At 32.4% G+C, this 25,788-nt stretch overlaps 1 protein-coding gene across 1 annotated transcript; it reads left to right on the top strand.

The window, feature by feature from the left end:
• The first annotated feature begins 345 nt into the window (after positions 1-345).
• LOC123663343 (protein takeout-like) lies at positions 346-25,739 on the top strand. The gene is made up of 6 exons (XM_045598033.1): positions 346-546; positions 15,527-15,619; positions 20,987-21,134; positions 24,466-24,599; positions 25,070-25,235; positions 25,398-25,739. Exons 1-6 carry the CDS (start codon positions 489-491, stop codon positions 25,534-25,536), a joined length of 738 nt encoding a protein of 245 aa, XP_045453989.1. The 5' UTR covers positions 346-488; the 3' UTR covers positions 25,537-25,739.
• The last annotated feature ends 49 nt before the right edge of the window (positions 25,740-25,788 follow it).

Below are 25,788 nucleotides of genomic sequence, written 5' to 3'. Positions count from 1 at the left end.
TGACTGGTTAATCGTTTTTTTTTTAATCTGACTATTTTTTTAATATTTTTGATTTGTCCCTAATATTCATTGGGGTCTTATTTATTGATTATTTTCACATCAAAAATTTGAAGTCGATGTTGTTTTCGTATGCGAGCAAAAGCAATAATTGAATGTAGGAATCGGGCTATAGTAAGCAATGTAGAGCAGCGTACTGCTGGTACAAATAGTGCGTTTTAATACGCATATCAGACGCTCGCCCTGGACCACGCAGTCAGTACATGCCTTAATATCAACATCAGTAACTCGTTTTGTATAGAACGTCAAACATTCTGCAATACGAGCGGGAAAAATAAATATATACCCGATACAATTGCGCGCGAACTCAGTTCATGAGAGACGCTGCTTGAACTATCACTTTTTAACGGACTTCAAAATAAGTTCTCAATTCGACTGTATTTTTTTTAATTTCATAGTGCAACGAAAAAGTTTTCACTTAAAGTGATAAAATGTTTTTAATTTTTCTCTTCGCTCCGTTGACGTTTGTGGTCGCTGAGAATGTGTTGCGTAAGTGATTTTTATGTTGTTTTATGAGGTGAAGGTAGTTGCGTTTCGTTGAGAAATATATTGTCAAAAATTTAATCTTTGCAGTTTGGATTTGTATACCTTTTTAATTGTGAGAAAGTATTTTTTTTATTGTTGACTGCCAGTTGCAATACTGTCAGAATTTGAAAAGTTTGCAGACTACCTTATTGCAATGTAAATTAACGTTATTGTTACACTTTTCATTCAATTTTTATAATTAATATTATAAGTGACTCTAAGTGATATTGACATTATTTTTTAATTTATTATACATCAAAACTATTTATTAATAATAATAATAATAATACACTTTGTTGTACACCAAAAACAGAAATAATACATAGCAAAGAAAGAAAAATTTTAACAATATATTCATTAGTTACAAAGGGCGGCCTTATGGCTAAAAAACTTCTTCCAGGCAACCTTAGAGCAAAGGAAATGGTCTAGCGTCAGCATAGGTGTACAAGTTAATTTATAATAAATATTATAATATATATATTTATTAAAATAATAAGAATTACATTTTTCCACTTTCTTCTTTTTACTTTTTATTTAGTTGATTTTATGTACCAAAATTAAAAATAATTTTAGTCTTATTAATAACGATTAATTTATCAAAAACATTTTTGTTCGGAAATAGAAAAAAAAATCTTACAAAACAATGTCATTTTTAAAATTTCTATAAAATATGTTCAATAATATATATAATTTTAATTAAAGCAAAGCATACTTTAAGTATTTGCGTTTAATTTCTCTATCGACGAAATAATATAGATATCAAGCAAATCATATTTGATAATTCATATTGGTAAAGTAATTATAAGTAATGTTAATATTATTTAAATTATAATACTGTTCATTCACATTACTGCGTACACAAATACATAACAATAATAACAGAAGTATACTTATTTAAGGATACCAAAAAAGTCAAGTCCGAAGAACTCGATCGATTCTGACAGATCTTTCAGTGGCAGATTTTTTTCCAACTTGTTCTTTTTATATACAGTTCCTTACCAATTTTTTAGTAAAAAAAAAGATATTGTCTACGTTTTAAAATAGAGTTATATTTATTTGTGGATATTTTTCTACTACAACATATGGGGGAATTATATTCAATTCCAAGTTTTTTAAATACAACTGTTTTTTTTCGCAATCCTCAATCAGTCTACGCCGGCATTATTCACGGATAAGGAATGCGAAAAACCGGGATGTCTGGCGCGAACTTGGGGAGGCCTATGTCCAGCTGTGGACTGCAATAGGCTGAACTGACTGACTGACAGACTGATATGTTTTTTTTTTATATATATATTAATGTACTTATTACATACGATTTAATAAAAAATAATAATTGTAAATATATTTTATATTCAAAGATATACGTGAGGTTAGATTTTCAATAAAAAAAAATTAAATTAAAAATTCATCAGTCATCTTTTATTAAAAAAAAACTCATGTGATTATATCTATCTATCTACTATCTAGGGTAAATCGGCTAGTTGGCCCACTTTTTGAAAACGCTGTTTAATTAAAGATATTTATTTATTATTATTTTGTTCAAAGTATATTCTTTAAATAATTAATTCATTAATCTTCTATAAAAACCTGTTTTTTTTTTATATGAATAAATAATGGTTTTGAGTAAATTCTGTTTTTAATATCTACGATTTTATTTTTGTGCTACCCACACATTAGGAATTCTAAACATTTTTGAATATCATATAAAAAATTGATCGCTCCAGCTGTCGGTCCGACACGACCGACACGGTCAGTCGGAGACGCGGTTTCGATCCCCGCTGGAGCGGTCAATTTTTGATATGATATTCAAAAATGTTTAAATTGTGTTTTATTTGACCTCTAAAAAAAGGGATACTTGCCTATTATGGCGGATAGTAGCCTAACGTAAAAATGATTCAAGGGATACTTGCCACATAAAAGAATAGATACCTCTCTTAAGTCTCATATATTTTTTACCAATCTTATTAAATTTTTAGTTCTAAGGAAAGGTTATTTTTCTAGAATTTTCACAAATATAATTAGATAAGTCGCTATTTTTTTTTAAATATATATATACAGCTAATCATATAACTTTGAATCGATGACATAGCTAGGATTTCATTTTAGAGTTCCATCTTCTTAAGGTTCTTCTATATTTTGCTTTTGCTTAATCCGACGAGGTATTTTGCTATTAAGTTCTTATTTTAATTAAGATAAATTACAATAAAAAAACAACAAAAAACTAGAAAAATCTTTGGTCGTTTGAACACTTATAGTCTTATAGTTACGTATAGTTGCCCCAAGAGTTGTTATAGGGGTAACTATCCGCAAAACTCAATTGGGCAACTATCCTTCATGATACGGGTACTTGCTGTTTCTATTTGCGAAATAAATAAAAATTATTTAAAACTAAAATGTTATAAAGAATATAATTTAAGCCCCAATGTATGCCAGCAAACACAAAACTTATTGAAATCTTATTTATTAATACAAATATTCAATAGCGTTTACTTACTAATATAATTTGAACGCTAGTCAAAGTTACTACGCGCAAGATTTTTGCTTACACGGACAAAACCTAAGCGCCTACTCTAATTGTTTTTGTGGCATTAAGGCTACTCGGGGTGCTCTTCCGATTATGATGAAAAGCTAACACAATCAACAATCCTAACATAGTGCATTCGAAACTAAGGCGTGTATCCCAACGAGGCAACTATCCGGCTTTTGCCCTATAGTAATTAATGAAGAGTCGGTTTTTTGTTCGGTTATATTGCGAACACTACTGAACCGATCGGAATAATACTTATACCATAAGATGCAGCGTATTTTGGAGAAGGTTTTAGTATATGATGTGTTGGTGATTACTTATTATATAAAAAAATATGGATGGAAATAAAATTTTCCGACGCGCTTGTACGCCGTCATAAAAACCGACACCCTGAAGTTAGCTAGTCAACGAAGATGAAGTTAGCAACGTGAAGAAAGATAGCCAATGAAGTATAACTTCTTACGTACGTACATAAGTACACACACACACACACTTTTTTAACATAATATACAGTTATATAACATAAATTTACAGTTTAGTTTCTAGCAGAATCTAGGTCCCGAATCCGAAAATCTGTCAAAATATGACGATTCAAATTAGCTTTTGAAACCTACTTGAATGTCACTTCAGCCTATCACAGTCACAAGTTCGCGCCAAAGATGGCGTGAACTCATGTGTGAGAGTGTGAGCGCAGAGCTGGCTTTTTTGCACCGAAGACGCTGCTGCCCGTCTTCGGCCTGTGTATTTCAAAGCCAACAGTTGGATGGTTATCCCGCTATCGGTCGGCTTTTTAAGTTCCAAGGTGGTAGCGGAACTGTGTTATCCCTTAGTCAGAACATTTAAGTCTTTTATTTGAACGTGAATTGACGAAAACAAATATGATTGGCACTTGACAATATTTTTTCAAATTTGAATACAATACTTTTCTTAACTAAGGTCATGGTTTATGTAAATTCGTCCTTGAATTTTACAACCATTGAAAATATTATTGATTGTTATGTAATTCCTAATATTATTTTGCTGTTAAAAATAATTTTGACAAAATTCAAGTGATCTAAAATTTTAAAGTATTTATATTGTTGAATAAATATTATATTTTAATCTGAAATATACACATAATCACAGTGCAAAACAAAGTTACTAATTTTTTTTTCCTCTGTCCTTTTTTTAAATTATATATATATATTTTTTTTATTGAAAAAAGTTAATAAAGAATACACGCCAAATTTTGCACGCCTCAAAAGAGGCTGTGCTTTATTCTCATAAAATGAAAAATACGTGAAGAGCTTATTCATAAACGTCTATATTTTTATAACAATTCATTAATATGCTATAAAATGCACACTTTTATACAGAATACAGATCAAACTATCAATTAAATATCATTTAAAGTATTTGTAATAATATTACAGTAAAAAGAATTTTGTGCTGTGTGGCTACGGCACTAAAGAATTTAGCCACCCCCTCTCTTCCCGTGGGTGTCGTAAGAGGCGACTAAGGGATAATAAGGTTCCACAACCATCTTGGAACTTAAGAAGCCGACCGATGGCGGGATAACCATCCAACTGCTGGCTTTGAAATACACAGGCCGAAGACGGGCAGCAGCGTCTTCGGTGCGACAAAGCCAGTACTGCGGTCACCAACCCGCCTGCCCAGCGTGGTGACTATGGGCAAAACACATGAGTTCACGTTATTTTTGGCGTAAGCTTGTGGAGGCCTATGTCCAGCAGTAGACTGTATAGGCTGTAATGATGAAAAAGAATTTATTAACTAAAGTTGTCGTCCAACATATCGTATGTTGGACGACAACTTTTTGGATGTAATTAAATTTTTTGGATGTGATTCAAAAATAACGCGACAACCACTTGACGAAATAAGCTGTTTCTCTATTATATCAGAAAACTATTAACTTAGTAGCCTTTTGAATGTGAAGACTGGAAAAATTCTTAAATTTTTTCACAATAAACATTTCAACTCAATGTGAAATTAACGAAAAATAAAACTTTTTCATGAATGACCAATACACTGTTTAATCAAAATGTATATACACGTGCACATTCTGGCTGAAATTAAAATAACAGAGTATTTAATCATCGAAAATCTTACAAAAATTCATAAAAATGATGCCTTTTAAAAATATTTAGAAACGTAATAACATGAAATTAAAATAAAACGATATTGTTATAATTTAATTAATAATAATAAACGAAGAGGAAATATTAATGTAACGCATACATAACCATCTAATAACAGAATTTATGCAATATTCGTCTGTCCGTTACTTGTTCCGGGTGATAATTGTACATACGTAGAGATGAGTCATAAGCACAAGTTTATACATAAACAATAAAAATCATAATTAATTCATTCAAGTAGGCTTCAAATGCACTAATCGTCATTTTACATATCAATATTAGTTTAGTTTTAATTAACTAATTATAGTCAAAGAGAAGCTACCGCCGATTCGGAATGTAAATTACCTATGTCTGTCTGTGTTCACCGATCATAATATCCTCCGCAACACGGTTGCCTGGTTGGAGTTGGCTTTTAAGCGATAAGGCCCTATTGTACAAAGCTAACACTAATCTTAATATATTGTATTTTTCTTTGGTGTACAATAAATAATATTTATTATTATTATTATTAAATTTTGGAGAGAATAATCCGCAAGGAATCCGCAGTTACTATTATAAAAAATTAGCCACTTTCGTACGAATCAGGGGTATTTTTTTTGGTTGTACCAACTCAGAAGCCTTTGTAGGCTCGTACACTACACCTTGCTGAAGATCATGACATGATCAAATGCTTAGTTTACGATTATATAAAGGACATACAGACAAACATTTATTTATATATATATATATAGATTAAGTACTTTGGTAACATATTATATTATTGACGATTTTCATAATATAATTATTTTCCTCTTCTATTCAATATAAGTTTAATGTGTAAATTAACGCTCAAGTAATTTATTAACCATAATTTTATATAATTATACTTAAAATTATTTTATAACTGTAATTATAAATAATAAATAAATATCTCACCAAGAATAACAAACATCCACTTATCCTTAAAAATTCACATTTATATTACTAACAGGGTATATAAACAAATATAGCAAAGGAAGACATATACACGTGAAACACACGTACAGAAGTAAATAAATGAGTATATAAAACCCAGGACACGTATTTATTACGACGCGGAAATAAAGTGTCAATTTATATTCCAGAGGTTTCCGTAAAGAAATGTAATTATATACTACATATGTAAGAGTAGACAGCTGTTTACAATTATAAAATAAATATAACGAATTATCTGTGACATGATATTAGCCCACTGCTGTGACAAAAATCATTTACAGCAAACGACTCCATAATAATTATAACAGTGTTTGCTCGAGAACAAAAGAAACCGATTTATCAATATCAAAATCGGTACACTAGTAACGTTATAAGGTATAATGCAACGAAAGTCGACGATAAAATAGTCAAGTAAATACCCATTATTATAATAATAATTTCAGACAAGGTCCATACAATGAAAAAACAGTGTACCAAATAGTTAGCGTTGACGTAACGGTTACAGCCATGGATTGTACCTGTTGCGCTAGCGGTTGCGGGTTCGATCCCCGCACATGACAAACATTTGTATTGGTCATACAGGTGTTTGCCGTGGCTTGGGTGTTTGTGCAGTTTTTGTGGGTCCCCACCGAGCCTCGAAGAGCACGTTAAACCGTCGGTCCCAGTTGTTATCATGTACACCTGATAGCGATCGTTACTCATAGTAGGGAATATATCTGCCAACCCGCATTAGAGCAGCGTGGTGGATTAAGTTCTGATCCTTCTCTTACATGGGGAAAAAGGCCTATGCTCAGTAGTTAGCGTAGGTAAAATAAAAACAGAAATAACATTATAAAACAACAAGCTCAGCATTCGCATCCTAAAGATGTTGTTATATTGAGCGCGCAAAACTTTGGTAGCCAAACGGGTATGATTCACCCATAGGCTGCACGTGTAAAAAAATTAACAATATGCCTTAAATAAAGTCTTAGATCTCGATAAAATTGAAATGGGACTACATGACAATAACCCCCTTTTGCTTTGGACATATCTTTATAAAAAAAAATAATAATAATTGGTCCACGCTGAAAAAAGTTCTGAAGTAACACATGTAAAATACAGTCGAATTGTAGAAGGTTCTCAACACAATTGTATATTTTGTGATCGTTAGATATCATAACTTCTACTGAGTACGACAATTTTGTTAATTCTTTTTTTATTCGAAAACTAGTAGTTGTCGTGTTTGTCTGTGATCTGATTTTCAACCGTTGTTTTGAATCTTTTTAAATTACTAGCCATCCTAACCGTCCTACGGACACATCACCCAAAACTAAAGTTTTTTACGTAAATGACAATTAAAAAATAAATTGTATTTAGCAAGCATTAAATATATTTATTTATATCATATATATTTCTGGTGTACAATAAAGTATAAAATAAAAAATAAATAAAAAAATAAAAAGTATTTTAAAATTTTCGTAAAAAAGACCTATAAGTATTTTGGAGTTATTGCAAAATAAAGAAACTACAACAAACTTTATAATAAATGAAAAATAAAGCTAGCAATAAATTATCAGAGACTGTTAACTATTGAGAGTCAGGAGAGATTTTTTTAGCCTTAAATGATCATGCAGTTCTTAAGCAGGCTTGCGCATTTGATAAACAAATCAAATTCCTGTATATAGAAGAACTTATCATTAACAAATTACTCTGTATAAGATTTGAGGCGTAATCTACCAATCTGTACTATTGTAAATAAACGGATTTGATAAACAAAAATAAATATCGTTTAATATATCACGTCCAGGCAACATAGCTGGTCCTTGCACGGCAAGCTTGCCTGAATATAAACAGTGCATTGTCGATTGTTTAAGCGCCATTGTGATGCCTAAATAGCGTTGACCTTCGGAGGTCGTTGTTTGATAGTTTATTTATTTACTATTATACTAAGGTCAGGGAGATTTAATGAAAAAAAAACAACTAAAAATAAATTGACACGAACTTTTTTTTTGTTGTTGTTAAAGTTGGGTTAAGTACTGTCAAACGTCAAAATGGCGGATTACGAAAATGTTATAGAGATTTTTTTAAATATTATCTATGATTTACGTGATTAGTGATTCTAAGAACGGTCTACCTTAAAAGTAAATTTATTCGCTCTAACAGATAAGGTCAGGTGTACAAAATTGAGACTAAAAAAAAATATTTTGAAAATTTTTATTTTCAAAAGTTCGATAATTAGCTTAAGTCAAAAAGGTCGATGAAAATAAAACAATATTTTACGAAAAATTATGACAGATCATGTGTATATACGGAAAGTTTTTTTTAGTTAGGTAGTGAATTTGACTGGTTTTTTTAACCGACTTCCAAAAAAGGAGGAGGTTCTCAATTCGACTGTATTTTTTTTTTTTTTTTTTTATGTATGTTACATCAGAACTTTTGCCCGTGTGGACCGATTTCAACAAATTTTCCTTTAATCGAAAGGTGGTGTGTGCTAATTGGTCCCATTTAAATTTATTTGAGATCTAACAACTACTTTTCGAGCTATATCTAATAATGCGTTTTTACTTGACGCTTTTTTCGTCGACCTACGTTGTATTATACCGCATAACTTTCTACTGGATGTACCGATTTTGATAATTGTTTTTTTGTTGGAAAGGAGATATCCCAAGTTTAGTACCATGATAAGGAAACCAGGATCTGATGATGGGATCCTAGAGAAATCGAGGGAAACTCTTGAAAATCCGCAATAACTTTTTACTAGGTGTACCGATTTTGATAATTTTTTTTTTGTTGGAAAGAAGATATCCCTAATATAGTACCATGATAAGGAAACCAGGATCTAATGATGGGATCCCAGAGAAATCCAGGGAATTTCTTGAAAATCCGAAATAACTTTTTATTAGGTGTATCGATTTTAATGATTTTTAATTTAATCGAAAGCCGATGTTTATCATGTGGTCACATTTAAATTTCATCGAGATCTGATAACTACTTTTTGAGTTATCTTTGATAATGCGTTGTTACTTGACTATTTTTTCGTCGATCTACGTTGTATTACTCGTCGATGTAATTGAAGTCGGTTTTTTTTTTCGTTTGCGAGCAAACACAATTATTTATCTACAATTCTATTGACAATTAACCTTAAATAGACAGTTAATAACATATACCTATAAAAGAGAGAGAACGAAAGGGAAAATTGCTCTTTTAAGTCAGATTATAACTACTGAAAATTTTACTTACAACTAAGTGACGCTGTATTTCATCCAAGATATTACTATTTTTTTTTTTTTTTTTTTTTTACTAAAACGCAGTTTATACATTATTTTCTAAAGAGTAAAAGTTTCCTGCCTACATTCCGAATCGGTGATAGCTTCACTGTGAAAAATAATAATCCATTTGAAATTTTTATTTTCTAAAATGACGATGCGAGGGTGTGAATGAAGTTATTTTTCATTTTGATTTTGACAGATAACATAAAATCACTAGAAAAAAATTCAATAAAATAAAATTTACAATATAAATAGTATAGGTTTAGTCTTTTCAACAAAGAATTTATACCCAGTATATATATTCATTTTATTGTATATTAAATCAGTGGTTTTATTCAATTTGTACTCTATGGTCATGTGAATAGAGATCATAGACAAAGTTTAGTTTATAGCGACCGCAGAGTAATTTCACGTTACACAATTCACTTTCGATATTACGCGAACACTATCTCTTTCTAATATTAGGATTATATTCCGCTTGCAAGCTAATAATATACCTAAATTTTATATTATGTTTTTTTCATTTTCCTTTAATAACTTGATTTTTTACCCGACTCCCAAAAAGATTGATAAAGGTTTTCAATTCGATTGTATTTTTATGTAGTTACCTCAGAACTTTCCCAGTCAGGGTTTGATGATTTTTGTTTTAATCGAAAGGTGGTTTATGTCATTTTGTCCCATTTAAATTTTTTGAGATCTAACAAGTACTTTTCGAGTTATATACGCATAAATATATTTCTATGATTCGTTTAAATTTCTAAAGATACAATTCTTATTTTACTAGCTTCTATAACGTAAGCGGTGGTAAGGAATCTTAATCGTTGTACAAGAAACGTGAATCTCGCATTAAGCTCGTATACACTAACAATAAATTTATTTAGACAACATGTTATAAATTCGTTCTGTAATATTAGATTCCACTGCATAATACTCGAAGCGTTTACATTCTATATAAAAAAAAAAGAAAAAAAAACAAGCTTTAAAAAACATGACTCGTGCTTTTAGAAAATTAAAAAAAAGTGTTACTAAAATATAGAATATGAAAAAAAAATTTTAAACATTACATGTATTTTTTTATTTTAAGCTATTTATATTGGAACGACCAGTATTTATATATTTATATCGTACAATATAAGTTACTAGAGAAGAAGCCAATGCGGTTTTATATGTAATAAATTACGATATTTGAGAATTTCGCAGATGTCAAAATTTCGAATATTTTTTTAACAATTTCTTTTAAGTAAAGCATTTATCTGTCATATCTAATTGTATACAGTTTTGAGAAATAAAAGTTTGAATTGAAAAAAATGGCTGCTTACATTGACGACTACAAATTATTATAATGTAACATATATGTATAATACTTTCTTCAAAATGAGACAGCTAAATTCTCTAAAAATAAAACAGGCTATATTAAATTTCGTTAACACTTCATTTCGATACTTAACACTTTATTAAATTTCACAGAAGGAATTACGATTAAAACTATTCTTTAACTAACCTTAACCTTTTTTATACAACTAGGTCGGCAAACAAACGTACGGCTCACTTGATGGTTCCTTTACAACACTACAAGCATCGCAAGCGCGTTGCTGACCCCACCCAAATCCTCCCAGGAGCTCTAATCAACTCACATAGGAACACAAGGCTTTCAGCCTGTAATATCCACTGCTGGACATGACCTCTTTCCCCGTGTAGGACAAGGTTCAGAGCTTAATCCACCCAGCTGCTCTAATGCGGGTTGGTGGAAATATTCCCTATTATGAATAACGATCGCTATCAGGTGTACATGATAACGACCGGGACCGACGGCTTCACGAGCTCTCCGAGGTACGGTGGGGAGACCATAAGAAGTGCACAAACACCTGGGTGTGGTTTGGACCACGGCAAACATCTGTATGGCCAATACAGATTTTTGGTCATGTGCAAGGATCGAACCCATAACCGCCAGCGCAACAGCCACAAACTAGTGCTGTGACCATTGCGCCAACGCTGCTCGTAAATAGTATTATTTAGCTGTGATCTTCTGTAAGGTCGAGGTACTATCCAGACGGGCTGCTCCAGATTTTAAGCAGTATATTTCCTGCTATCTCCTACCTCAGTTAAACTTAACCTCCTATCATATTCTTCCCCATAACATTTATCCCACCACAATAATTATAACACGTAACCCATAATCCTTTTAACCACCATAACAACTAATATAACGATTGCCATAAATGAGTGATGGTCAATAACCCGCGCTTTAGTGTCAAGGCTGAGCGAATATGGCAAAGTGTTGCTACATAATTGCATGCCCTAGATTTCATAATATGGTAAAGATGCGGTCGTTATAATACTAACTAGCCGATACACGTGATTTTGTCTGCATTCTGAAAATACATTCCTCATAGAGTCAAACTAAGTTATGAAGTGGAATAAGCTGTCTGTTTTGCCTGATTTATAACAGTAAAATGTATAATAAATTACCAGGTAATTTTACTCTTAAGCTTACTCCATTTCCCTATAGAAAAAAATCACATCTGTGTACGCGAAGTGCATATATATATTTTTTTATTATTATTATAACATGGCTTTACATTTTAGATAAGAACCAAGTATTTGAGAAGTAAAACTAAGAAGGCTCAATCAAAAAATATATTTAATGTTTTTCATAATGCACGCTAAACAACAAATACCTCTTTATATAAATGTATAGTAGCTGACCCGCAAACTTTGTTTTGCCATATATGTTATTAACTCCCTTAACCCCCTCCCCTTATAACTTAGGGGTATGAAAAATAGATGTTGACCGATTCAGACCTACCAGATATGCACACAAAAATTCATAAAAACCGGTCCAGCCGTTTCGGAGAAATATTTTAACTAGCATTGTAACACGAGAATTTTATATATAAGATGTATTTATGTCACTGTCAACCACAATTACTTTTTAAACGTACCGTATCTAGAATTATGTACTTTAAACTGTTTGTGGTGCATGTTAATTCTACGTGACATTGGCAAAATCATCTGGGCTCATTTGGCACTATTGAAAGCCATTAACCTAAAGAATAAGAAGATGTATGTTAAACCCGCTGACCCGCTGAACATTACCATTCTTTTTTCATGAATATATATATTTTTTATTTTCTTTTGTAATAGTTTTGTTCTAATGATACATTTATAAATAAGTGATTACATTTCTTACTTCCTAAACACTTTTAAGGAAGTCACAATGTCATGAAGCACTCATATCAATATTACTATGATATAGCCAAAATTAAACACAAATCTCCTCGTACATTTCGAAGAAATCTTCATAAAACTTTGGATACGAAATTCTACTATTACAAGATACATTTACACTACGATTAAGAAAGTTCTACAACAAAAAATGTTTACAAGACTTTGCAATGTCTTGCAAAATTTGACCCTCGGCATCAATCCATATATCACTGTTATTCGTATTACAAAAACATATTAAAAGGAATAGTTTTTGTAATTGCATAACCTAACATAATTTACTGTACATTGCATTTATGAGAACCATTCGTCGTCGGTTTCCAGTTTCATACTGACCTTATCTGATGGTAAAGGGCAATCGTAGCTGATAGACGCCTGTAACACCAGAAGCATCTCAAAGACGTTCCCTTTTTTTATATCACTAGGTCGGCAAACAAACGTACGGCTCACCTGATGGTAAGAGATTACCGTAGCTTATAGACGTCTACAATACCAGAAGCATCGAAAGCTCGTTGCCGACCTAATCCCCAATCTCCCCCAGCAGCTCTGGTCACCTTACTCACCAACAGGAACACAATACTGCTTGAAAACAGTATTATTTAGCTGTGGTATTCTGTAAGGTCGAGGTAGTACCCCAGTCGGGCTGCTCCATATTTTGAGCAGGAAATTCCTGCTGTGCCCTACCTCAGTTGCCTCCCTTTTAACCTCCGAACGTTCCCAGGAGCTCTGGCCACTTTACTCACAACAGGAACATAACAATGTTAAGAGTAGTATAATTTAGTACCTTCTGTAAGTTCGAGGTACTTCCCCAGTTGGAGTGCTCCAAATTTCGAGCAGGATATTTCCTGCTGTGCCCGACTTCAGTGAAATAGTAGGAGTCATCGTCATTTAATAAATTAATATAACAATTGAATGTATTAAATACCTCGACTTAACGGTTATTCAGCGCTCCGGCATCATAAAGTTTGCCGCCTCAAAATATATAATGAAATTCTCGAATTACATTGGAATTTTTCTTCTAACCTTTTTTTAGTCCGCCCATTCCGCATTAAGCTAATAATACCTATTATATATTATGTATTTCAGCTGAACTTTTTTACACACACACACACACAACACACACATACACAACAGCTGTCAGCGTCAATTTTTATATAATATTACTTTTATCTGTGAAAGTTTGTCATTAAATCTTCAAACGACTTACAGATAAAACCGATAATGACTCGCTTTATGCCTACAGGTATTCTAACAGCTAAAAGCTATAATTAGACTATCTAACAACGATATTATAAGTAAAACATCTTTACGCGCGCTTGACTTGGGGGGTAAGCTGGTGAATGCGTGACTAGAGTGTTACAAAAAGTGTGATCGAGCGAGGCGAAAGGCACAAAAGAGAGAGGTGTGAGCACACATTTTCTTTCTCTATTTCTCTAATAGCCAGTTACGTTTGGTATATCTAAGACACAGTGCAGGCCTATTGTGCAGACTTTATACTTCAGTCGTCTGGTCAAAACCGCACTCGTTTTTTTTATTTATTTCCTTTTATACAAAGCTTGCCATGACAAAAACTAATACAAAAATTAAAATTTATTTAAAAAGATAGATATGCGTATATAAGAAGGTACATCTTCTTTTCTAAATATACAGAACTCGAACCTCATATCCTCATCGCGTGTGACACTTTTAAGATCGGCGCCGCAAGAGGCAAGGCCGTTTGCGACACGCTTCTGAAGATTTGTAAACATTCAAGAACTTTCTTAAGCAAATTGCATTACCTTTCAACACTAGAAAATTCATCCGGTTCTACATGTATTTACATTCACCGCCCTAAGCCTACGTATTGTAGCGTGATTTATTATAGCTTTCTTCTCTTATTTCCATTTACTTCCTCGATCAAATGTAAATTACAGGCTCTAGTGTTTTAGTTAGACATCGGTATTGTGGTGCATGCAACGTATGCGACGATCTATCGTCAAACAAGCGTACGGCTCACCTGATGGTATGCGGTTACCGTAGCTTATAGAAGCCTGCAACACCAGAGGCTTCACAAGTGCGTTGCCCACCTTACCCCCTCAATCCCCCCAAGAGCTCTCTACTTTACTCACAATAGGAACATAACACTGCTTGAAAGCAGTATTATTTAGCTGCGATCTTCTGTAAGGTCGATGCACTTCTCCAGTCAGACTGCTTCAGATTTTGAGCAGGATATTTCCTGCTATGCCCTGCCTCTAGTTAGGGTTCGATTCCCGCTCAGGATGGATATTTGTGCTAGCATCATTATTCCTTTCCGGTTTGGTTGTCTGTCCTTGTGGGTCTCCCCACCGTGCCTCGGAGAGCACGTTAAGACGTCGGTCCCGGTTGTTATCCTGTACATCTGATAGCGTATACATATAACGTTATTCATAGCATCGAACACCATCCTGAACGTCTTTGCCGACCGATGGGACACTCCATTGTTTTGTCGCTGGTTACAGCTTCATGCTCCTTCTGCTAACTATAATCTTTAGCACAGGGGTCTCATAGGAAGAGAATATTATATTACATTTATATGTGTTACTAACTTCGTTGTAAGTTTAGTTCTAAGTTTTATGTACGTAACAAGTAAATTATTATTAAATTGTATTTACTTTATAATTGTACTAACACTAGATTATAAGAAAAATTGTTACTAACACTATATGGGCTAGTTCCGAAATAAATATATTATTATATCTAATTATAAAAATACTTAGAATTCTACTTTTTCATGTTGATCTTTACACTTACCGGTTAAAGTATATTGTAAAAGTTAAATTTACCAAGAAATGGTATTTTAAAGTAAAATACATTAATGGTTGTTTCCTTGATTCCAGCCTCAGACTTCACACGCTGTCGTCAGCGGGACAGTAAGCTAAATGACTGCTTGAAAAATGCCGTTCCTGATGCGTTACGGAGGATGAAAGAGGGTAAGTTATTCTGGATGTAAACTTAATAAATATTAACAGTATATTCTTTACTAGCTTTTACCCGCAGCTTCGCTCGAATTGAATTTTTTGAAGTTGTACTTCTTTTGGCGCATTAGGTAAAAATTATGAGAGTATATTTATATATATTTATATATAGTTATACATTATATAGTTACATATATATATATATATATATATATAACATATAATTATACACATATAAAAAAATAATGAAATTTCCTACTTAAGTCAATATCGCTAGTTAAATTTTTGATTAAAGAATTTATCTATTATAATGGTTTGATATATAAATATACAAATACTAGAAAAAAAAATTATAATTTATTTCGATAGGGATTGTTTTGCAAGAATATTGCCCCATACACAAAGTAAACAAGAAATGTGCCCCGGTACATTTAGTATGACCTTTCTCAATACGAAATGAATTAAGAAATGAAAATTAAAAATAAAACACATTGAGAAATTAAAATTTTCCATACATATGTCGGTGAGGTTGTTTCGTCGGTTTGCAGTGAAAGACTTGCCTTCAAGGGCATCGACCTCTTGCGACAAATCGTCTGCCGAGGTCTTGCAAACGAAACATTCTCGTTGTACGGAACTCTATAATGCCTAATGTGTTGTGAATTATAAAATAGAGATAGAATATTTATAAAAGTAAAAAATTCTTAAGTTTTTTTTGACAATCTGTAAAAGAATGGGGCATATAAGGTTATTGGGGCATAATATGACTGCAGGGTCCTTTATAGTGAACTGCGCTTTTTAGATTTAGATGTAGGCTGAAAGTAGAATTTTCTTTTATATGAATTGACACAAAGAATTTTCGACTAGTCCGTTGGCGCAGTTTGTAGCCTTACTTTCTGCTCCACGGGCTCGATTTCCGCGTGAGTCTGGGTGTAATATTTGTATTTATTTGTTAGTACGTATTATTTATATGTACATTTATCAAAAAAAAAAAAATGTTATAACAGTCGGCTTACCTGTAACACAAGCATGAAGTTGCTTACCATAGAAACAGACAATTGTGTGTATGTAAAAAAAATAGAAATTTACCCGTGGAAGTTTAAACATTTCATCTTGACTATAATAATACAAAAACAAAAAAAAAACGTATATATAGTTTTTTTTATGTACTTTGACTTCAAAAAAAATTATATTAAATACTTTTTCTCTCAAAAGCCTAAAAATAAAGCAGGCCATGCATTATTCATATGTAAGCGGAACATGCTCTCTCGCATTGTTAAATATTTATTTTATTCACCTTGACCTTAAAACAAATAATAATATGAGCATAAATAATAAGCAAAAATAGAAGCAATTTGTTTGTTTATATAAATACTTATATAAACTAGCTGACCCGGCAAACGTTATACGTATCTTAATATATATAAATCTCGTGTCACAATGTTTGTCCTCAATGGACTCCTAAACCACTTAACCGATTATAATAAAATTCGCACACCATGTGCAGTTCGACCCAACTTAAAAGATAGGCTATATTTTATTTTGATATATTATGTTATTATTATATTTCAGGAAAAAATAAGGTGATACGAAGTTCGCCAGGTCAGCTAGTATATTATTAAACCTTAACTTAGGGGTGTGAAAAATAAATGTTGGCCGATTGTCAGAACTACCCGATATGCACACAAAATTTCATAAAAATTGGTCCAGCCGTTTCGGAAAAGTTTGGTAACAAACACCGCAACACGAGAAGTATATATATTAGAAATATATATATACTAGCTTTACCCACAACTTCGTTTATATTCAAACATTTAGATCATTCGAATTTAGGAAAGAAAATACCCAAGGATTTAGTTCTTATTATGAACTCAAATTATGCCCAGTCTCGTTCAAAGCAATTTAGCAGTTTCAGTGTGCGGTAAACACGGGCAAACTCAGCTAAAAATATTAAAATATCCTTCAAAAAAAAAAACTAACTACGAAAAACGATTTTAAGCACGATATTTCCTGCTTCAGCTAAAGCTACTAGGGGCTTGTTTTACCGTTACAAGCGATGGGTTGCCGTTAACACTATCTGACAGACGTTAACCAAAAGATAAGACTTTATAATTTCTTATACGTTTTCAACATCGAATTCCACTTTTTTTCTTGTATATTTCTTTTCGAAACTTTGAATTGATAAGACACATGTCGTTAGTATGATAATTTAACAAGTAGAACCGGGGTATTATCATAATTTCACGCAAGAGAAATGTAAGCAGACATCGTAATGTAACTGTGTCGATTGTGTGTGATCACAGCGACATCAAGCTCAGCTGTTTTGTAAGAATATTTCGCGATGCTTTCAAGGTTGTCGACCTCTTACTACGGCAGTAAGCAAATATTCCACACGCAATGTATATCATACACCAGCTTATTATGTACTAGTTGACCCGGTCAACTTAGTGCTGCCATAACTCCAAAAGACGGAGGAGGTTCTTACGTTCAGCCCGTAATCACTAACAAACAGAACGGAAATAAATATTTGTATGCACACAAATGCATTCCGAGCGGGAATCGAACCAGCGGGCGTCGGTGTTTAGGCGGCGCTGTCACAGCACACGCACCATTAAACCAGAGTGGTGTACAAAAAAGAAGTATATTCTATTTTTTTGAAAGAGTCTTATTTAGTAAACAAATATGGCGTACTTCCAATCACAGACAATAGAGTATATTATACCTACAGCTTAGTGAAGTGACACAAACAACAAATGAACGAACAATGTTAATAAGCCATAGACGAAAGTCATTTTATGTTCAAATATTTAACGCTAACATATTGCTAAAATTATTGCAAAACTTGATAATACATTAAATATTTTTGCTAAGAATTAGTACAGGTACAGAATTACGAAAAAAAATGATAAAAATCGAGTATCTTTATAAAAGATAACAAATTTATATTTCGTTTATGTAAAATGGTCGGGAAAAAAGACGTCAAACATAAAATTTTCAACAAACTAGGGCCACCTGTGTCTAGAAAAAAAGTCGACCCTATTAGTATTATTGTCACATTATTTGTATTCACTATAAATATAAAGCCTTGCGCCGGCGGCACACTCTATAACATGTAAACAAAAGGATTGATAACACTGTTGATCACGTAGCTCTCATTGGGTAATCCTAAGTCTGTCTAAACTTTTATGCCAATGCTAAGACTATACTTTTATATTATATGGGATAGCGTTAAATGTTCAGGGTGAAATTGATATTCAGAAATATTCATAATATAAAATAAACTTATAAAGAGCCCATATTTTACTGACTTTTTCGATCTCATTTACTTTATGAATTTTCAATGAAATTATAAAAGTTCTTATCGTGAAGCTTTTATGGTATTTCCGTATAAAATACATCATTAATATTGAAGCTTTCGTTCAAAGGTCGCGACGGATACGGCTTGGTTGAACAAAAATGAACATCAATTATGTATATATGAGGAAGTTTCGCTTTTATGGCAAAACTGCCGCCTTCGTTAAAATATTTTGAATAAAAAAATTTAAGCTTTTCAATAACGGTTATTAAAATGAAAAAACTTTTCGTAGTATTACCAGAAAAATTATTAAAAAAATTTAAGCTTTTCAATAACGGTTATTAAAATGAAAAACTTTTCGTAGTATTACCAGAAAAATTATTAAAAAAATTTAAGCTTTTCAATAACGGTTATTAAAATGAAAAAACTTTTCGTAGTATTACCAGAAAAATTATTTAAAAAATTTAAGCTTTTCAATAACGGTTATTAAAATGAAAAACTTTTCGTAGTATTACCAGAAAAATTATTAAAAAAATTTAAGCTTTTCAATAACGGTTATTAAAATGAAAAAACTTTTCGTAGTATAACCAGAAAAATTATTAAAAAAATTTAAGCTTTTCAATAACGGTTATTAAAATGAAAAAACTTTTCATAGTATTACCAGAAAAATTATTTAAAAAATTTAAGCTTTTCAATAACGGTTATTAAAATGAAAAAACTTTTCGTAGTATTACCAGAAAAATTATTAAAAAAGAAAAAAATATTTACGTATTGCTGTGTGGTTACGACAGTAAAGAATGTAGCCACCCCCTCTCTTCCTGTAGGTATCGTAAGAGGCGACTAAGGGATAACACAGTTCCACTACCACCTTGGAACTTAAAAAGCCGACCGATGGCGGGATAACCATCCAACTGCTGCTTTTGAAATACACAGGCCGAAGACGGGCAGCAGCGTCTTCGGTGCGACAAAGCCAGCACTGCGGTCACCAACCCACCTGCCCAGCGTGGTGACTATGGGCAACACACATGAGTTCACGCCATCTTTGGCACGAATTTGTGGAGGCATATGTCAAAATTTTAATAATTTTTCCTGTTTTATTGTTAACTTGTGTTTGATTGCGCCTAAATACGTGTGAAATATATTTAATTACGATACTACTACTGATTTTATTAGAATTTTTTTATACAACTAGGTCGGCAAGCGAGCATACCTGCTGGCTCACCTGATGGTAACCCGTTCACAAGGTTTCGAGACAAAAAACATAAATGAGTGTAATGTTGATAAAGAAAATATTTACAAAAAAAAAAATCATTTTAATTAATTTTACTATCCACGGACTCCTAAATTATTTGTCCATTATTTTGAAGTTTATTAGTGTTACTTCTTAAGAATCGATTTTCATATGAGGCACCCGGTATGAAAAAAATATGATTAGTAAAATTTATTTATTTATTTATTTAATATTCGGAAAACCAACAGCACAAATAACAATTGAACTAAAAAACATTTGGCTAATTCACGTATAAAATAAAATCAAAAGTTAACTGAGGTAGGGTAGAGCAGGGAATTTCCTGCTCAAAAAATGAAGACTGGGGTAGTACATCGACCTTACAGAAGATCATAGCTAAATAATACTGCTTTCAAGCAGTTTTATGTTCCTGTTGGTGAGTAAGGTGACCAGAGCTCCTAGGGAGAATTGGGGATAGGGTTACGACGCAACGCGCTTGCGATGCTTCTGGTATTGCAGACGTCTATAGGCTACGGTATTTGCTTACCACCAGGCGAGCCATACGCTTGTTTGCCGACTTAGTTATATAAAAAAAATCTAATCAATGAATGACCTCATTACGTTTCTTGTAACGCCATCTATCGGAACTCAATAGGGTTCCGATAGACGACGTTTTCAAATAACGCCATCGTTTCGTTTATTTACCATTTGATACGGTATTAATCTTTTTCTTAGACTAGTGAGTTTTTTGTGCTTATTTAGACAGTCTATCTGAAGGAGTAAACTCCAGTTGTGCCTCGGAGCTCATACACACACCTTTTTTTGCTTACGTTTTTTACATTTTAAATTTAAAATGTTCCAGGTATCCCATCTTTAGAAGTGCCAGCGCTGGAGCCTCTCCTCGTATCTGGTATGAACATCGACGCCGGCGTGGGGCCAGTTACCATCACGCAGAACTACCGCACAATCAGACTGCACGGTCTCACTGACTCCACCATCACTACATACAAGTGAGGAATTGTTGGACTTATTTGGTTTTATGGATTTTTGTAAAAAATATATCTGTATATTCCGTTTTTTTGGAAGAGTCCTAAATGGTAAACAAACCCCTGTCAATCGTATTTCACGTTTTTTCCGCATTTATCACTCACTTTCACAACATATTAGTTAACGGACACTTGTAAAACTCCATTTACTATTTATTTCACTAAAAACAAATATCAATTTATGATTTTAAACACATAAAAATTATTAAAATACGGATTTCGAGCGTACAGATAATTAATATTTTCGAAAATGACATTTTAATATCTTTTTTTGTGACGCAAATAGGGATGTGGTCATAATATTTTTAGAGGTGAATGAGTATAAGAGAATGAACGGCATGAGCGATAAAATGGGCCGTGTTTTTTACTTATATTTTAAATTTTCACGAATCATAATTTGATAGTAAGTTATAAAACAATGTTACCGTAGAGCGATTTGTTATTATGTTTTAGATATTGTTCTTTTTTTTTTTTAAATTATGTTGAGCGTAAAAAATGCTGACAAAATTTTATAAATGTCAATCTTTTATAGTAAAGTGTTTATTGTAAGGGTTTTATTTTATATTATGAATGTTTCTGAATATCAATTTCACTCTGAAAAGGAGATGGGGACTTTTGGGCCAAAATGTAATGAGTAGAGATATTGTTTAAAAAATTGGTCATATTCTTTTATTTTAAAATATAAAATATCAGCTCAATTCTGAATCTAGAAGCGGAGAAAATTGAAAAAGATAGTTTTTATCAAATTATTTGGGTATCGATTCAACTATAATCGATTACAGAATTCAAAAAGAAAATGTTTGCACTAGTTAATTAACTCAAGATATTTAGATGCACAATTAAAGCTATAAACAATAAAGAACATTTAAATAAAGTTACATTAATATCGAAAATATCAATTAATATCTGATAAACCAAAATGATTATCGATTTCGTATCGATTTAAAATAAATCATATTTTTACAGTAATACTGTGTCCGTCACTCGTTTCATGTTTACTGTTTTCCGATGCATTCTGAGTCCATTCCTGATATTTATTTATGGTTTCAAGTGTATATCAATATTGGTAAAGAGTTTTCAAACAGTCTTCACTAAATTTAACAAACATTAATGCTACAAGAACTTAGTGATCGGGATTTTGTATAGACATTGTAACATAACCTCACTTTTACAAAAAGTCTAATAACTTCACTCTCAGATAGCCAAAATATAGATAATTTTCAGCAAGGAATCAATAAGCCTAAATGCATTAATTGATACCATTTTCATTTCATTACATTTTAGCCCAAGAATGTATGGAATCGTATCCATCTCTTTTTTAACGCTATCCCATATAATATAAAGCACATAGCATTGGCATAAAAGTTTATTGTAGTTCACAGGAAAATTTTGTGGGACTTTAGTATGAGACTTAGGGTTACCCAATGAGAGCTACGTGAGCAACAGTGTTATCAATCCTTTTGTTTACATGTTATAGAGTGTGCCGCCGGCGCAAGGCTCTATATTTATAGTGAATACAAATAATGTGACAATAATACTAATAGGGTCAACTTTTTTTCTAGACACAGGCGGCCCTATTTTGTTGTAAATTTTATTTTTGACGTCTTTTTACCGACCATTTTACATAAACGAAATATAAATTTGTGGCCTTTTATGCTCGATGCTCGATTAATATATATATTTTTTTTTTTTCGTAATTCTGTACCTCTACTAATTCTTAGAAAAAATATTCAATATATTATTAGGTTTTGAAACAATTTTAGCAATATGTTAGCGTTAAATATTTGAACATAAAATGAATTTTACTTTCGTCTATGGCTTATTAATATTGTTCATTCATTTGCTCTTTGTGTCACCTTACTATACTTGCAATATTACTCTATTATCTGTGGTCGGAAGTACGGCATATTTGTTTACTATTCAGGACTCTTCCAAAAAAATAGAATATAGATCTTATTTTGATTTGTGACTTTTTACTTTCCAATCTTAACATCTGACGCTAAAAGAAAGATGTTACAAGTTTTAGGTAGAAACGAGTCTCTATTTTAGAGTTATTATCGTTAGCTATGGTTGGTAAAAATCGCTCCATCAGTTTGAAGGGTATCAGCTTTTTTCCAAGGTGATGTAAGGTAACCAAGGTAGGGCACAGCAGGTAATATTCTGCTCGAAATCTGGAGCAGCCCGACTGGGGAAGTACCTCGACCTTACAGAAGATCAAAGCTAAATAATACTGCTTTTAAACAGTGTTGTCTTCCTGTTGTGAGTAAGGTGACCAGAGCTACTGCGGGGCTAAGTGGCTGGGGGATTGACCCTACAATTATTAGACGTTTATTGGTTACGACAAAGAAAAAGCTACTTAGTTATAACTCTTTGGACAATTTGAATTAGTCTGTAAATATGTCTCATTGCTTTGTTAATTGGTTTCAAAGAGTTTTCCGTAAATGTGGAGTATTATCTTTCATTAACGGCTACTGATACCTGGGTAATTGAATGTGTTGTGTAGTGCGTGGCGTTGGCTACACACCAGTGACCGCGGGTTCAATTCCCACTCGGAGATATTCGTATTTGTACAAATATTAGTCTCTGGTCTGGATATATTTATGGGTCTATCTCCTCGGAGAACACGTACAGTAGTCGGTCCCGGTTGTTATCAAAGACACCTTGATAGCGATTGTTACTAATATATAATGGGGAAGTGGTTGCGTATTCATCCACCAACCTGCATTGCAATAGCGTGGTGAATGTATCTCTGATCCTTGTCCTCTATGGTAAAGAATTATTTACCCAGCAGGCTCAATGGGTATAGTAATATTTGAAAAGTCGGGAACTAGGACAGAGGAGGTAATATTTCACTCAATCTGGAGCAATCTGACTGGAGAAGTACCTCATCCGTTCAGACGATCAGATTCAAACAATATTGCTCCCAAGCAATATTGTGTTCCTGTGGTGAATAAGGTGACCACAGCTCCTGGGGATCGGTGCTAGGGTCGGTTTGCCATGCTCCTGATTTTGCACGTATCCATACTCTGGGATACCCGCTTACCATCTACGGAACCGTACACTTGTTAGTCACCCTATATATAACCTATACTTATAAAGAATAAAGGTTAGCCTATATATAGCTTATGTTTATAAACCCTATGTTATAAAGCTACCATAGAGCTATACTTTAGTGAAATCTGTTTCACTGAGAAAGTAATTTATTTTTTTATACTACAGCACGTATCATATATAAATTTATCGGAGTATTTTATATTTTACTTTAATCTTTTTTTAATGCGTTCAATATTTTCAGAGCCGATTTAAAACATTACCGATTAAAAACAGAGTCTATAACACCAAAAATGGAATTCATAGCTGACTACGTGATGAAGGGGAGGATTCTTGTTTTACCAATTCAGGGAAAAGGAGTTGCAAACATAACAATGGGTATATTGTATTAAAATATATAGTATTAGCTTTTAGCCGCGGCTTCGCTCGCATAGAATTTTTTAATTTTTTTATTAAATATTATCCTGTTACTTCTAATGCCTCCTAGAATATAGAGTATAAAGTTTCATGATGATCGGTTAAGTAGCTTTCGCGTGAAAGCGTAACAATTAAACATACATTCTCATTTATATTATTAAGTAGGGATTTCATTATAAGGAATTTAAAAGAAATAGAATGCTTAAAGTGCTGCCATCTCGTAATGAAGAAAAAATGAAATGAAGTCTTAAAAAATAATTCAGTGGCGACATCTAGTAGCCCGTAGTAAGATGAAATAAAATAACAGCATTGGGCGATATTTAATGATATTTAATAAAATAATTTCTTGTGCCTTTAAATGTTTTTAAAACTCCCATTGAGTTAATATTACTTTATGTGTCTGTTAAAATATAAATATTATCTATTCACAGTCAATTTAGTCGTGAAGCATGATATTTTTGGTGAGCCGATAAAGAAAGACGGGGAAGTCTACATGCATGTAAAGGACTACAGAGTTAAGTTCATCCCAGAGAAGGTTTCTCTTTATTTCTCTAACCTATTTAACGGTGACAAGAGACTTGGAGATCAGATGAACCTGTAAGTATAATGTGATAATTTTGTACTGACAATTTTATATATGTTTTAGCGCCATCTATCCATAAAATAAGTAACAGCATGAAGACATAATACAGTATGTATAACTCGGTCCACCATCTACTAGCATTAGTATCTTAGTTAAAACACTATTATTTATTGCAGATTCTTAAATGAAAATTCAGAGCTTGTTTTCAACGAATTAAAAGAATCTTACGAGAAGAGTCTCAGTTCAGTATTCCAAGACGTCACGAACAAAATCTTCGACAAAGTTCCAATGAACAAAATCTTCCTTGAAGAATAATATTAAGTCTGTGATCCAAAACTATAAGATACTTAAGTATTATGTATAGCAGTGAATGTAAAAGTTACACTAATTTTAAGAAGTAGATAACGAGAGAATAATTCTGGTTCAAGTGCAGTATGAACTGTATTTATTAAAACTGCTTTAATTAATTAAAATTGTTAGAATAAGTTAAGGAAATAAAGATGTACATAAATCTGAAACTTCGTTTTTTACTTAATAAAAATTTTGGTTCGTAACTGAGATAACTTA

Source organism: Melitaea cinxia, chromosome 20, assembly GCF_905220565.1.
Source record: "Melitaea cinxia chromosome 20, ilMelCinx1.1, whole genome shotgun sequence".
NCBI classification, from domain to species: Eukaryota; Metazoa; Arthropoda; class Insecta; order Lepidoptera; family Nymphalidae; genus Melitaea; species Melitaea cinxia.
This window is presented reverse-complemented; position numbering and strand designations above follow the sequence as displayed.